The 15,473-nt window shown below is 35.2% G+C and overlaps 1 protein-coding gene and 1 pseudogene across 8 annotated transcripts in view; both read right to left on the bottom strand.

Moving 5' to 3' along the window:
* Positions 1-4,917: 4,917 nt before the first annotated feature.
* Positions 4,918-7,029, bottom strand: LOC127504268 (ras-related C3 botulinum toxin substrate 1-like; annotated as a pseudogene).
* A 5,413-nt stretch (positions 7,030-12,442) lies between these two features.
* Positions 12,443-15,473, bottom strand: part of LOC127503203 (NLR family CARD domain-containing protein 3-like) — a 58,522-nt gene continuing 55,491 nt past the window's right edge. For 7 of the 8 annotated variants that reach the window (XR_007927042.1, XM_051876699.1, XM_051876698.1 and 4 more), the window contains 2 exons: positions 14,436-14,609; positions 12,443-13,308 (listed from right to left, as the gene is read on the bottom strand). Coding sequence is in view for 6 of the 8 variants with exons in the window: in XM_051876699.1 (XP_051732659.1) it covers positions 13,299-13,308; positions 14,436-14,609 (184 nt within the window). In the remaining 2 variants the exon portion in view is untranslated. Of the gene's footprint in view, positions 13,309-14,435; positions 14,610-15,473 lie in introns of those variants that run through there. The other variant, XR_007927043.1, reaches the window with a different exon arrangement.

Raw genomic sequence — 15,473 nt, 5'->3', positions numbered from 1 at the left:
GAATGCTGAACATCCGTTTAATAGCCTACATGTTTTATTCCAGCCACAGTTTAGACATGAAGACTGCAAACTTATTACTGAATCATAATCAACTTTATATTCACCAAATCTGTATGCATAGGCATAAAATAAAACTAACCAAAAAGTGTAATATTTTTGTTTTTACTAACATAGTATTTATTAAAATTTAGTATTAAAGGGACAGTCTAGCCAATAAATAAATAAATAAAAAATTCTGTCAATTATTACTCTACCTCATTCCAAACCCATAAGATTTCATGCACATTTGTAAATTAGTTTATTTTGGTGAACATCAAATTTGTTGCTTATTCCATTCCATGAAAGGTTGCAAAACTATGTTTTTACTCATTTACAGTAAAAGTAGTTTTTACACTTCTTCTCTTGTGGAATAAGACAACACTTTCATACTTGTGAGTGGTCTAAAGCTATTTAGCTTACAAATGAACAAGAATTTACAGACAATCATAGCAAGATATATAATTACAGGCAGTGATGTGTCCAATAAATGATAACAACTAATAAAAGTCCCATTTTTAAAGCATTGTAAGGTACAAAGGAAGATCATGATGAACTGAAACAAGAGAGATCGACTGATCATCTTTGCATTCGTTTTGTGATTTCACTACAAAAAGCAATAGAGGACGAGGAGAGAATACTGTCACTTACTGACAACCATCAAAATATTTAAAACTCATATTCTGTTTAAAATAAAATGTGTGTGGCACTCTCATAAGCAGGTTTCTCCAGACCTCACTTCATTCACATGTGCACTCTTCAAAACCCTGTAAGAACGTCCACTAGATATCTCCCTTACTCCCGTTTAACATGACATAAACCGCATCCTCCAGGAGACATCCACAGGTTTGCGTTTGGGTGATGTTTCTGAATGTGGCTTTCTGCAAAACTCTAGAATCAGTTGCTTTCTTAAGCGTATATAAATGTAGTCACTTAATGATTAGGAATATACAGGGAGATGATTCTTCTGATTCAATATTGGAAAAAAAAGAAAGAACAATGTCCTCTTTAAAAAAATAAATAAATAAAATGTGTGAAATGAAATTCATGAACTCGGTTTCTGGACAGGAAGCAGTAATACTGTAGTCCAGCATCTGATCTCTAAAGAGCTTCATGGGTAAAGATGGCGGATAGATTACTGTTAAACAGCCTTCAGGTCTGTTCTCAGAACTGTGCTCAGTATACACATGATTTAGTCTAGATTTGGCACAGCAGGTTTTATTTTACACAAATGTAATAAAACTTCTGATCAGGTACATGAATTTCTTTCACCATTTCAAACTGACTATATGTTGTTTTCTTTATTTGTCATAATTACAATGTAACTACTTACTTTCTATATGTATGTATATCTGTTTGCAACCATGCAAAATTGTGAAAAGTGCTACTGAATTAAATTAAACAATAGCCTACCTGATATTCAAAGTGTGAGCAAATTATTAAAAAAGGTAAAGGTCATAATTATAAAACTTACTTATGATTATTTTTTGCAACTCAAAATACATTTCCTGTAAACTTTTATCTAGGCCAATACTAAAGCAGAACTCAAATACTGTTCATTGAATTGGACATTTAATCATAACAGGTCAACATAGTATTCAACAAAAATAAATTACTGAAGTACTTAAAAATGTAACAAATGAAATAATTTTATTTGCAAATTTCTCATGGTCACGTCTGAGCTGTAGGTAAAAGTTGGGTTTGAAAATTCTGCCCTTTCAGCCATTTAGCAGAAACAAACTAGATGTTTCAGTTCATACCTCATGTTTTCTGTGGTTTGCACAAAAAGAATTATATAAAAAATTATATAGCATCATCTAAAAATAATTTCATCATTCTCAGATATGAAATACATGGTGAGACTTGTGTCTTTAGCTACAATGACTTTCTAGACTCTAAAGTTTCCTTCTGACAAATGTGCCAAAACTGCAACACAGATTCCCAATAGTGTGCACTCCAGCGAGTTACAGCAAAAGTACAGCAAAACCGATTGTTGGTGAGTGTGATGGCACTGGCTTTATGGCGTGTTCAAAACATATCAATCATTGTGGTTCAACCAATAGTAGGACGCTGGGGCAGGCCAATTGGGGTCAAGGTTTAGCTTCAGCAGTTACAGTGTTTTCAAGTCATGTCAGAAAGAATGTATTTAAAATGCACATGAACATCAGCACAACTCATCATTATGAGTTTAGGTAACTCTGGATTTCCTCAAGAGTTTCCGAGTTAGGTGCGTGACGGTGAGAAAACATGTCAGAGGCAATGGATGCAGAGTCTGCCCTAGTGAAAAAACCCTACCAAAATGTATTTAAAATAGGCCTACATTCATTACACACTAACTAAAAACCCATTAATATACAGTAGTCAACATCTGAAGTGGATCAAAAAAGTTCATCAAAGTTGTCCTTAGAAGAAGGTTTTAAGACAACTTCGATGAAGGGTTTTGATCCGCTTCAAATGTTGACTATTTACAGACATACTGACATAAATATTTTAATTAAACTTTATTTGGAATTCTTCTTTATATTGCCCAATGCATATTTCTTAATATTAAGCCTAAAATGTGTTTAATATCACTATTAGTAAGGATAGTATGATGACTGTATAATTTGAATGCAAGATATATAAAGTGTACCTAAAGTATACTTGCAATAGTTCCACTTTAGCACAATCAAATATACTTAAGTATATCTTTAGTTGTACCTCAACACAAAAATACTTGTTCCAGTTTAGCAGACTTTAAGTATACCAATTTAGTATACTAAAAGTACAATTGCAGGGTATTTATATTAAGTACATAAATATGTAAATGCAATTGTAGTATACTTAGCATAAAATAAATGTATTTCAAATAGATTTTAGTATATTTACAAACCTGATTCCAAAAAAAGTTGGGACACTGTACAAATTGTGAATAAAAAAGGAATGCAATGATGTGGACGTTTCAAATTTCAATATTTTATTCAGAATACAACATAGATGACATATCAAATGTTTAAACTGAGAAAATGTATCATTTTAAGGGAAAAATAAGTTGATTTTAAATTTCATGGCATCAACACATCTCAAAAAAGTTGGGACAAGGCCATGTTTACCACTGTGTGGCATCCCCTCTTCTTTTTATAACAGTCTGCAAACGTCTGGGGACTGAGGAGACAAGTTGCTCAAGTTTAGAAATAGGAATGTTGTCCCATTCTTGTCTAATACAGGCTTCTAGTTGCTCAACTGTCTTAGGTCTTCTTTGTCTCATCTTCCTCTTTATGATGCGCCAAATGTTTTCTATGGGTGAAAGATCTGGACTGCAGGCTGGCCATTTCAGTACCCGGATCCTTCTTCTACGCAGCCATGATGTTGTAATTGATGCAGTATGTGGTCTGGCATTGTCATGTTGGAAAATGCAAGGTCTTCCCTGAAAGAGACGACGTCTGGATGGGAGCATATGTTGTTCTAGAACTTGGATATACCTTTCAGCATTGATGGTGCCTTTCCAGATGTGTAAGCTGCCCATGCCACACGCACTCATGCAACCCCATACCATCAGAGTTGCAGGCTTCTGAACTGAGCGCTGATAACAACTTGGGTTGTCCTTGTCCTCTTTAGTCCGGATGACATGGCGTCCCAGTTTTCCTAAAAGAACTTCAAATTTTGATTCGTCTGACCACAGAACAGTTTTCCACTTTGCCACAGTCCATTTTAAATGAGCCTTGGCCCAGAGAAAACGCCTGCGCTTCTGGATCATGTTTAGATATGGCTTCTTTTTTGACCTATAGAGTTTTAGCCGGCAACGGCGAATGTCACGGTGGATTGTGTTTACCGACAATGTTTTCTGGAAGTATTCCTGAGCCCATGTTGTGATTTCCATTACAGTAGCATTCCTGTATGTGATGCAGTGCCGTCTAAGGGCCCGAAGATCACGGGCATCCAGTATGGTTTTCCGGCCTTGACCCTTACGCACAGAGATTGTTCCAGATTCTCTGAATCTTTGGATGATATTATGCACTGTAGATGATGATAACTTCAAACTCTTCGCAATTTTTCTCTGAGAAACTCCTTTCTGATATTGCTCCACTATTTTTCGCCGCAGCATTGGGGGAATTGGTGATCCTCTGCCCATCTTGACTTCTAAGAGACACTGCCACTCTGAGAGGCTCTTTTTATACCCAATCATGTTGCCAATTGACCTAATAAGTTGCAAATCGGTCCTCCAGCTGTTCCTTATATGTACATTTAACTTTTCCGGCCTCTTATTGCTACCTGTCCCAACTTTTTTGGAATGTGTAGCTCTCATGAAATCCAAAATGAGCCAATATTTGGCATGACATTTCAAAATGTCTCACTTTCAACATTTGATATGTTATCTATATTCTATTGTGAATAAAATATAAGTTTATGAGATTTGTAAATTATTGCATTCCTTTTTTATTCACAATTTGTACAGTGTCCCAACTTTTTTGGAATCGGGTTTGTATTGTGTTAATATATTACAATATTGAATAATACATAAGGAATTACTGCTTTTCATATATTGAAAAATATGTGATAATATATTTACTAATATATCATAATGTATGTAATTTTATATTCAGTAATACACTTCATAATATATAGATGTATATGTGATCAGATATGGTACTGCATGTGTAATATATTGCAGATATATTTACTCATGCAGTATAAACACACATATAAAGAGAAATATATAATGTAATATTTCTTACACTTTATAATTATTTACAATATAAATGTTTCATATATTTTAAGTTAGTTAACAAAAGCACACCTGCATGTACTAAAGTAATCAGCAAAGAAAGCACAGCCATATTTTTAATCATCATCCTAACCACAGGATCTACTCTTCAGCACAATGAAAACTGACCATAAAGATCAAGGTAAATTGTATTTAATTTGTCTTCTGGGAAACATATAAGTATCTTCTGTTGCTTCTGAAGGGCAGTACGTAATGAAAAAAAACCCCCTGATATTTAAACAAAAAAAGAAAAATTTGTACATCTTCATCCTGTTCAAAAGTTTTCACCCTCTGACTCTTAATGCGTCGTGTTTCCTTCTGGAGCATCAGTGAATGTTTGAACCTTTTTAATAGTTGTGTTTGAGTCCCTCAGTTGTCCTCAGTGTGAAAAGATGGATCTCAGAATCATTCAGTCACTGCTGGAAAGGGTTCAAATATGCAAATAATGCTGGAAAACTGAAGAATCTGCGGGAGCTGGAGGATTTTTCTGAAGAACAGAGCTCAGTTTAACTGCTCAGAACAAACAAGAGACTCATGAACAACCATCACACAACAAACAGCCGTAGATCATCCAGGTAACCACACACAGTATTAAGAATCAATGGTTCACATACTTATGAACTGGGTCATTTTAATAAATTAAGCTTTTATTAATTAATTAAAAATTTATTTTTTTGTCTTGTGCATTATATGTAAACATCTTTTATGTAAAATATCTTACTCAGGACAGTACTAAATAAAAAATAACATGCATTTTGTATGATCTCTCTTATTTTGTTAAAATGATTCACATTTTTTTACAGATTCTGCAAGGGGTTCACATACTTTTTCTTGCAACTGTATGTGTGTACAATGCATTCACATTTATATATGTACATGCAATAAATGTACAAAATAAAGGATAAAACTTTATGAATATTAAATGTAATGCTATTTTTGTTTTCATTTTTAAATATTTTATATGTATCAATATATAGCCATACATGGTCAATGCATATATTGCAGTATATTGAAAAAAAAAAATACAGGGAGATATAAAATAAGCACTAGTTTCCCATACTGTATATGGAAATGAATTATGTAATATATTGCAGTATATTCCCATATATTTTTGTTCTGTAATCAGCGTAGCTCGTAGCAGCCACAAATTTCCCATTATCCCCGGCCTCATTGTTTTCTCCTCTCAGCTGAGCTCATATTACAGCTGATGCCGTGTGTTCAGTCAGTTCAGGAGACTGAACACTTTCTCTTTCTTTTCTTCTCTGGGGACGGGGCCAGGGCCGCCCGGGCTGCTTCTTCAAACACCGCATTAAGGCCCACCTTTGTTAATGCTGAACACTCCAGGTATTTCACAGCTCTCATATCTTCAGCCATAGCCAGGCCTTGATGGTAACTGATGGGGGTTTGTTTATTCTTGTTCAGCTTCTCAACTGTGTCCTCGTCATCTCTCAGATCAAGCTTAGTCCCGACGAGAATTATTGGAGTTTTGGGGCGATAATGTCCGACCTCTGGACACCACTTTTCACGAACGTTCTCAAACGATGATGGATCCACAATAGAGAAACACATCAAGAACACATCCGTGTTAGGGTAGGAAAGTGGTCGAAGCCTTTCGTAATCCTCCTGCCCTGTTGTGTCCCACAGTCCCAGGGTCACTGGTTCCCCATCGACCATCAGAGTGACAGGATAGTTTTCAAACACAGTGGGGGCATTGGTGTAGGAAATCAGAAGTTGTTTTTTTCCTGCAGCCATGTCCCCGACGATCACACACTTTATGAAATTCATCTGTGTAGCACGCTATTGCCTTAGCACTCAGCTTTATACGTGAGTAAACCTATAAAACCTGCTCCGATCAGAATAACACACCTTCACAATTCAACACCTCAAAACAAAGTGCAGAGTCAATAAAAGTAGAAAAAAAAAGAAAATGTTAAATTTGGCTCAAATTTGGCTGAGTAAAATTAGCTTGCCAACTGCATGTCAACACGTAAGCTGCAGTTCCAGTTAAACACCCAGCCGCTCCCTAAGATCAGAAGTTGTAAAGAATGACAGTGTGATACACAAGCGGAAATCTTCTGCTCTCTCTCTCTTGAAACCAACATGAAAGTGACTTAAACTGCAGTTCATCGACTGGCCACTAGAGACAGGCTCCAAAAGTGAGTCAATCCCACAGACCCCCATGTTAAAATGCCCAACTTTACAGCAGAAAAAGATGTTTTCAGCCTGGTGCAAGATGTGGTTTTGACCGTTCAAAGAGTCTGGGCTCCATTTTTTCTGGTCAGTGAAATTCTAATATAATTTTATTTATTAATTTATATAAAATTATTTATTTTTATTATTTATAATTTTATTTATATCTTTACTACCTTCCAGAATCTGACAGACTGTGATTAGCTGTAGGTCTATATAGCTAAAGGCGGGCATACACTGTGATTTCTGTGCGATTTCAGCAAGATTATCATCTCACACTGAACTAGTAGATCTCATGTGATGTAAAGCCAAAGCGCACGATTTGTGTGCTCACACTGTGCGGTCTGATGGTCGAGCCGTGACTTGACTGCTCACACTATGGGTTTGAAATATGCATGATAAACCCCCATGCTGGGTTGTGCCGATTGACCGTGATATGTTTCCAGAGATATCGTCAAAAGCATCAGCTATGGATATCAGCCCGACTCAAAAAAAAAGAGTCGCACGAGTCAGAATTCGGCTTAAAATCAGACAACAGCAAATATCACTTCAGTACGAGTCTTGATGAAAATGGAGACAAAATATGATCTTGACCTCCATCAGATGGATGTAAAAACTGCCACGATCTGCACGATCCAACTGACTGAGAGATTTACATGAAACAGCCAGAAGGATTTGAAGTGAAGTCAGACGTAGGAGAAAAACTAGTCTGTAAACTGAACAAGTCACTGTATGGTTTAAAACAGTCAGGGAGAAACTGGAACAAAATGTCACATGACCATCTCAGAGAGAACGATTTTATGCAGAATTCAGATGATCTCTGTGTGTACAGAAAACACAAGAAACAGAGAGAAACGCTCAAAGAACCCAGTGTGTCGAGAGAGATGTAAACATCTAACCTGTGACAGAGTTTAAGATAGAAAAATTAAAGAGTTTTAGAGTTCAAGAGTTTTTGGCATGTAAACTGAACACAAGAGAAGTGTAAGACTGTGTTCATGTGTTGTTGTTGTAACTGTATACAGTACTGTACAGTATGAGAGCAGGTGGGGTTGTTAATGTTTGTAATGGGCGTGTCCTCATATGATCACATGTTTATGACCGGTTATCCATAAATGGATATATGTGGGAAAAAAAAGAGGTTCCGGTTTGACAGAGAAACTGAGTGATATGTGTGTGTGTGTGTGTGTGTGTACTTTCCTCCACATAATTTAATATAAATATACTGGTTATCCATCACACAAATGGCTGCGCCGACACTCCGTTTAAAACATGTTAGGTTAGGTAGGTTAGGTAACTTTATTTATACCTGCAGGTAAATTTGTTTTGCAGTAAAATGAAAGATAATAGCATCCATTCTTGTTGTGTAAAACAGTTTAATATAGTTTACATTTCCATTTGATACATGACACTAGCGTAGCCAGAAAAGAGACTCTGGGTGTGCATCAGAAAAACTGTGTGTGTCACATTTATTGTCAGATTAATGTGCAAAAACCCCCGACTCTGTGTTTCACTAATGATACAGAATAGACTCATACCTGCAGACTGAAAAGAGCTGAAAAAGATGACATTTTTACAAACTAAATTGTTATAGGGGGTCTGGGGACATACTCCTACAGGAGAAAATTGTGATTTTAACATGTAAACGAAGCATTCTGATCTAACTGCACTCTGACAAGATAATAAATGGAAAAGACAACATCTGCTTCAAGTAAAAGAATAAAACAAACAAACAAACAAAAACATTTACAGGGCAGGGCATTGACACAAATTTCACCATTGGATTTGATTTTGATTCAGAAGCTTGTGATTTTATATTGATTTGATTACCTTCGATTCATTATTGATTAATTTGGGGCCGATCATGGAAAATCTCCTCAAAGAAAAAAATATCTCTCAACTAATGCTGTAAACTACAGGGAACCACAGCTGTACATCATTATAATATTACAGGTTAATATTAATTTATTTGTAAGCTACTTACATATTAGTTACACATAAGGAAGATTTTATAATAACATTATAATACATTTTTAATGACATAATTATGTTTTTTTTTATATAGGCCTAAACATTTAAATGGTGGCTGTCATGAAACGAATTTAACGCATATAAATGTAGTCACTTGATATAAGTGTATAGAAAATGTTTCTTCCTTCTGGTGACATTATGTTGCTCTATTTTATATAAAACCAAAACGTACCTTTCGATAAATCAGTCCAACACAATGTCCTTTTTTTTAATTTTTTTTTTTTATTTATGAAATTCATGAACTCGTTTCTGGACATGAAGCAGTAATACTGTAGTCCAGCATCTGATCTCTAAAGAGCTTCATGGGTAAGACAGCAAGATTACAGAATATCCAAGTTAAACTCTTCTGAAACAATGAGTTCACAGTGAGCAGGTGAACTGGTAACAGGTGAGGGTCGTGATTGGGTGTAAAGGGAGATTCTCAGTCTTTGCAAGCCAAGATGGGTCATGGCTCACCACTTTGTGCCAAATTTCATGAGAGAAATGTCAAACAAATCAAAAATCACATTTCTCAATGCAAAATCATAAAGAATTTAGGTCTTTCACCAACTGCCATAAATAATATTGTGAAAAGATTCAGGGAATCTAGAGAAATCTCAGTACATGTAGGGCAAGGCAGGAGACCTCTGTTGAATGTGTATGACCTTTGACCTCTCAGATGGCACTGCATGAAAAACCATCATGCTGCTGTGTTAAATATATCCACGTGCTCAGGAAAACCCTTTGGAAAACTGTTTTCACTTAACACGGTCTGACGCTGCATCAAGAAATGCAACTTGAATCTCTGGGTAAAGATGGCGGCTAGATTACTCTTAAACAGCCTTCAGGTCTGTTCTCAGAACTGTGCTCAGTACACACGTTAGTTTAGATTCGGCACAGCAGGTTTTAGGAACGTCATCCAGACATATAGAGAACTCACCAGAGTCCCGGGACAAAACATCATCTACAGAAAGAGAAACATCACAACATCACTATCAGCATCAGAGAAGCTCAGAGCAGCAGTAGTCAGCTGATGTCACATGGGGGCGCTGTTCTACAACAAACACATCAGCATTAAAACAGACTGTGAGGACAGAAACAAGTTTGTCAGTGGAGCTGAGAGCTGCTCCAGCATGATATAGATGAAATATTACATTCAGGGTTTATTTTTTTCCAGATATTTTTCAGCATCTTCAACTCTGTTTGAGAGCTCAAGATTGCAGGAACAGACGACTGATCTAACTGGACAGAAAGAGACTGACCTGAGATCAGTGTGTGATAGTGAAGGCTGTTCTTACCGTTATAATGGAGTCTGTGTTTGGAGAAACACACGAGCAAATGAATATCTATTTCATCTGAACAGACAACCTTTGAGCAGACAGAACAGTCAAATCCAGCTGAAACAAACAGAACAGACAAAAAAATCATGCATGCGTCGCCTCGTGTGGAGAATAGACAACAAACAACTGCCCAGTTTAAAGAGATGAGATCACCTGTGATTGTGATGTCTTCTGAAGTCACTCGTTCATCTTATAATTATGATCTGTATTGTAATGGATATTACACAATTCCATTTAATATAGCAAGAAAAAAACAGTCTCAGGTCTCAGAAGGGAAAAAAAAATGCTGCATCCCCTAGAGGACTCTCCGGCATGACCGGTGTCTGAAGCACGTGTGAAAAAAACTACAATGAAATTGACATTGGCCGGCGACAGCATATGACGTACTACTGTTGCAACCGTGAGTATAAAGGGACACCTGTAGAACACGTCATCACTTTGCCTGAAGGAGACCTGCACTGGAATACCTGAAGCATGGCATGAAGACACAGTATCTCATTTAGGGGTGTGCCCGAAGCCAAATACATTATTCAGAAAAAGGCATGGATAATGGCTTCAAAACAAATAACAGATAATGATAATAATATTATATACATAATAATATTCGTCTGAGGCTGAAACAGTCACTCCTCGTGTTTGCTGGATAACTGGTGAGCCAGAGGATCATAGCGCGATACATAAACCTCTAAAATCACTACTCAATAATGAGTGTGTGAGTGTGTCAGAGCTTGACAGGAGTAATATTGACTAAAATACTACATCATTATAGAAGCACACGTTTAGCAATATTCAATTTGAAATGTAATATGCAAAATGGCAAATATGTAAAATGGCAATGCATTTCTGTATTTAAATTTACATTTTCCATTCCCATATGTGCAATGTTTGGAGAAAAATGATAATTTACATTTGCTATTTCCTACACTAGTTTTAGCATATCATTTAAAATTATATTTTAATGCTTTATAAGTTGCAAAATTAAAATAAAAATGTATTACAGAAATGATTATACAGTATATGTTTAACATGTTCAAGCAAAAATTGTAGCAAAATGTTATTTTTCTTAATTGCATTTACACTCACATTTCATTAAATGTCCCGCAATGAATGTAACGAAATTCAATGTGGATTTGAAAATGCATTTCGAGCTGATCACATCCCTGCCCTGTCAATCATTGCGTTAAGGCGGGGCCAAGTGTTGGAAACATGGTGGCAAGAGCGAGGTTTTAGAGATTGTTAGAAATTTTGAGATTGTTACAGATATAGATGCAGATATTGGCTCCGCTGCACACCCCATCCCGTTCCTCTTCTCAGGGAATCATGGTTACATGCGTAACCGGAGACGTTCCCTTTCGAATGAGAACTCGCACTGCGTCCTCTAGAGGACACTTTGCGACACATTTGAACGAATGCCCACTCCTCCTGCTGAAGAGATCAGTGTCTCAGCGGCTGACATTAACCCTGAGGAGCCTTCGAGGAGGAACACAAGGACCGAGAACTATACCAGAACAGGCTTCTAGAAACAGCTAGTATTACAAATTATATAGAATTATAAGGAACAATAGGTAACACTTTACAATAAGGTCTCATTAGTTAATGTTTGTTAACTAACTAACAATGAGCAAAAGCTATATTTGTTACAGAAGTTATTCATTATTAACATTAGGTAAAAAAATACAACTGTTAGTTCATGTTAGATCAGGTCCATTAAATAATACACTTACAACTTTTTGTTTTGTTGAAATTAATTAAGATTAATAAGTGCTTTAGAAGTATTTTTCATTGTCAGTTTATTTTAATGCATGTTGTATGTTTTAATGTAAAGTGTGATCAAACAATAATAAAGAATCAAAACATTTTTATTCAATTTCTAGGGCATGTTGTAGTCCAGATTAAAATGTAAAAATGTTTAAGTTTGAAAATAAATAGCTTATTAAGTCTTTATGTATTTAGTGCTGAGAGAACACCACTGCAGATACAAACATCTGAATTCTGTTTAAAACATTTGGTAACACTTTATTTTAAGGGTCCAGAATTATGCATTAGTTAAGCACGAACACACTATAATTAATGATTAATTTAACAAGGACATTTGTTATGAAAGGACAGCACTGAGCACAGAAAGTGAGGATCCACATGCAGTTTAATGAAAGAATACAATCCAAATTCAAATAGTTCAAAACCAGGCAGAGGGTCAAAGCACAAGTTATAAGTTCACACGAACATAAAACTTCATAGACAAGACGAGAAATCCAAGACAAGGCAGAGATCAGAACCAGGAACAACGAGACTGCTCAGAAAACTGACAGAAACATGAAACAAGACTTCATACTGATACAAAGCCTAGAGAAGTATAAAAAGAGTTAATGACATGATTTAAACAAGACATACATTTAAAAAAATTTAAAAGATGTACAACTCTTTTATATCATAAAGATATCTGTATAATTTCCCTTTTACCACTTTATAGATAAAATGTTATATCCCTAAACCCAAAAATAACCCTTTTATGGAGAATATAACAAGAATATAAAATGTAAAGGTCAAAAATGTGAAGGAAAATTACAGTTTTAGTAACAATATAGCATTAAAAAAGATATTTTGAGCTGCTAATCCAACTGAAAACTTTAAACCTGCCCATAAACATTTCTTAGAAGTATGTAGAGTTATAAAGAAAAACAGGTAACACTTTAGTATGGGATCAATTATCACTTTTAACTAACTACTTATTAGCCTGAATATTGGCTGTTTATTAGTACTTATAAAGCACATATCAATGGCTTATTCTGCATGACCTTATTCTACTACCCAATGTCTGAACTTAAGCGCTACAACAACTACCTTACTAACTGTTAATAAGCAGTACACAAAAGGTTTCCTTGTGTGATGATCACTATGGGTTTGTGTGTGTTGATTCTGTTGAATGTGATGTGTCTGTAGTGGCTCTTTATTCTCCATCAGCTGATCCAGAGAAGGTCAAACTATCTAAACCTGTGAGTAAAACACAGTCAGTCAAATGATCCACTGAACAACTAAAACACACTATCTGCACTATTAGTCTGAGATAATAAAATAACACTGTGATGTACAATTTTTAAATATCTTTTTAACCATTCAGATTTTGATTTTGCATCCAAACCATGAATGATGACCCTTGACCCTTACCCATAATCCTGTATGACTGTCCTCTTTCTGTCATTGGATCAGTTTTATTTATGACAATGAAACTAGTAATAAATATTTTACCATTATCTTCTATTGCAAATGACATTCAAAATACATAATTTCAGGAATAAAAAGACAATGACTACATTTATAAATGTACCAATAATGTGATTATTTTCAACAATCAGAGTAAGGACTTAATTGCAATTTTCATCATTCTGACTATTCACTAAGAAGTGTGGTTATTTTTACCACCATTATCCACAACCCAGTGCTCAGCACAAATGATGAACTCTCATAGAGTGTTACCGGACACTGTTTTAATATACTTAGGTCAAATGCAAAACACATTTCTATGGATGTATTGGATGGTTATTTGACGCTGTGATGAACATGAAAACATATAAGCACATGTGTATTAGTTTATAAAAGGATAGTTGATCCAAAAAATGAAAATTAAGAATTTTAAAGAAATGTTGTATGGATGAGCATGAGCAGGACATTTCTTTAAATTTCTCCTGTTATGGTCTGGAAAGGAATGAAGGGCATCAGAACAACACAAGAGTGAGTAAATGATGACTTAATTGTCATTTTTGGGTGAACTATCCCTTCAGGTGTTTACATGCCTGTTCACAGCAATTAAAATACACATACGGCACATATTTTACTAATATTATGGTTACTACAATTATGAGCTTATTCAAATCAATTTAATTTAAGTATTGTATTTACATGACTAAATCTCATTACGATCTCATTATGAGAGTTCATGTAAACAGTCAATGATACAAGAGAAATATTGTGTTGTCTTACTTAATTCTATCTATAAATGGAATCAAACTCTTATTAAACATGTTTATAGTGTGTAAATATTACCAAGAAAGTAACCTAAAAAGGAGAAACTATATTAACTTTCAATTAAAATTCAATCATTTTTAGTCATCACTACTCACACAAGCATCTCCAGTTTATAACGTGGATCATCCTTCAGATCAGAGAGCGGCTTCACATCTGAGTCTCTTAGATTATTTCCAAACAGGTACAGTTCTGTCAGGTGTGAGGGGTTTGATCTCAGAGCTGAAGCCAGAGCAGCACAACCTTCATCTTTGACACCACAACCATACAACCTGTAGAGAAAAATGACACTCTTCAGTCTCTCAGTTCAGATAAACAGGAAGAAAGAGAGACTTAATCCATGACATGATTGACAGGTCCAGTCTAAGGTTCAGACATGCTTCCCCAGGTAAAAATAAAGTATACTTGAATGCACTAAATACAAGCAAGTACATTTATAGTACATTCTTATTTTGTGTGCTAAATAACATTGTAAAAGTTATATACACTATAAATACACTAATTTAAAGTATATTTCTACTTCAGTAGTACTTCAGTGCACTTAAAAAAAGCATACTAAATACCACTAATACTTAAATTGATTTTTAGTGCACTGAAATAAAGTATACTACCACAAAAATATACAGAGTTTTATTAGTGTATTTATTAGATGTGTGCTTTGAATGCTCTTCAAATTAGTTCAATCTTAGTAGACTTTAATATAGTAATCCTAAGATTAAATTAAATTGATTTTCTTAAAAAATATACAGTCAGGTCCATAAATATTGGGACATCGACAGAATTCTAATCTTTTTGGCTCTATACACCACCACAATGGATTTGAAATGAAACAAACAAGATGTGCTTTAACCGCAGACTTTTAGCTTTAATTTGAGGGTATTTACATCCAAATCAGGTGAACGGTGTAGGAATTACAATAGTTTGTATATGTGCCTCCCACTTTTTAAGGGACCAAAAGTAATGGGACAATTGGCTGCTCAGCTGTTCCATGGCCAGGTGTGTGTTATTCCCTCATTATCCCATTTACAAGGAGCAGATAAAAGGTTCAGAGTTCATTTCAAGTGTGCTATTTGCATTTGGAAACTGTTGCTGTCAACTCTCAATATGAGATCCAAAGAGCTGTCACTATCAGTGAA

Source organism: Ctenopharyngodon idella, chromosome 21 (assembly GCF_019924925.1).
Source record: "Ctenopharyngodon idella isolate HZGC_01 chromosome 21, HZGC01, whole genome shotgun sequence".
Lineage (NCBI taxonomy): Eukaryota > Metazoa > Chordata > Actinopteri > Cypriniformes > Xenocyprididae > Ctenopharyngodon > Ctenopharyngodon idella.
Note: the sequence above shows the minus strand (reverse complement) of the source record. Positions and strands in the feature narration are given on the sequence as shown.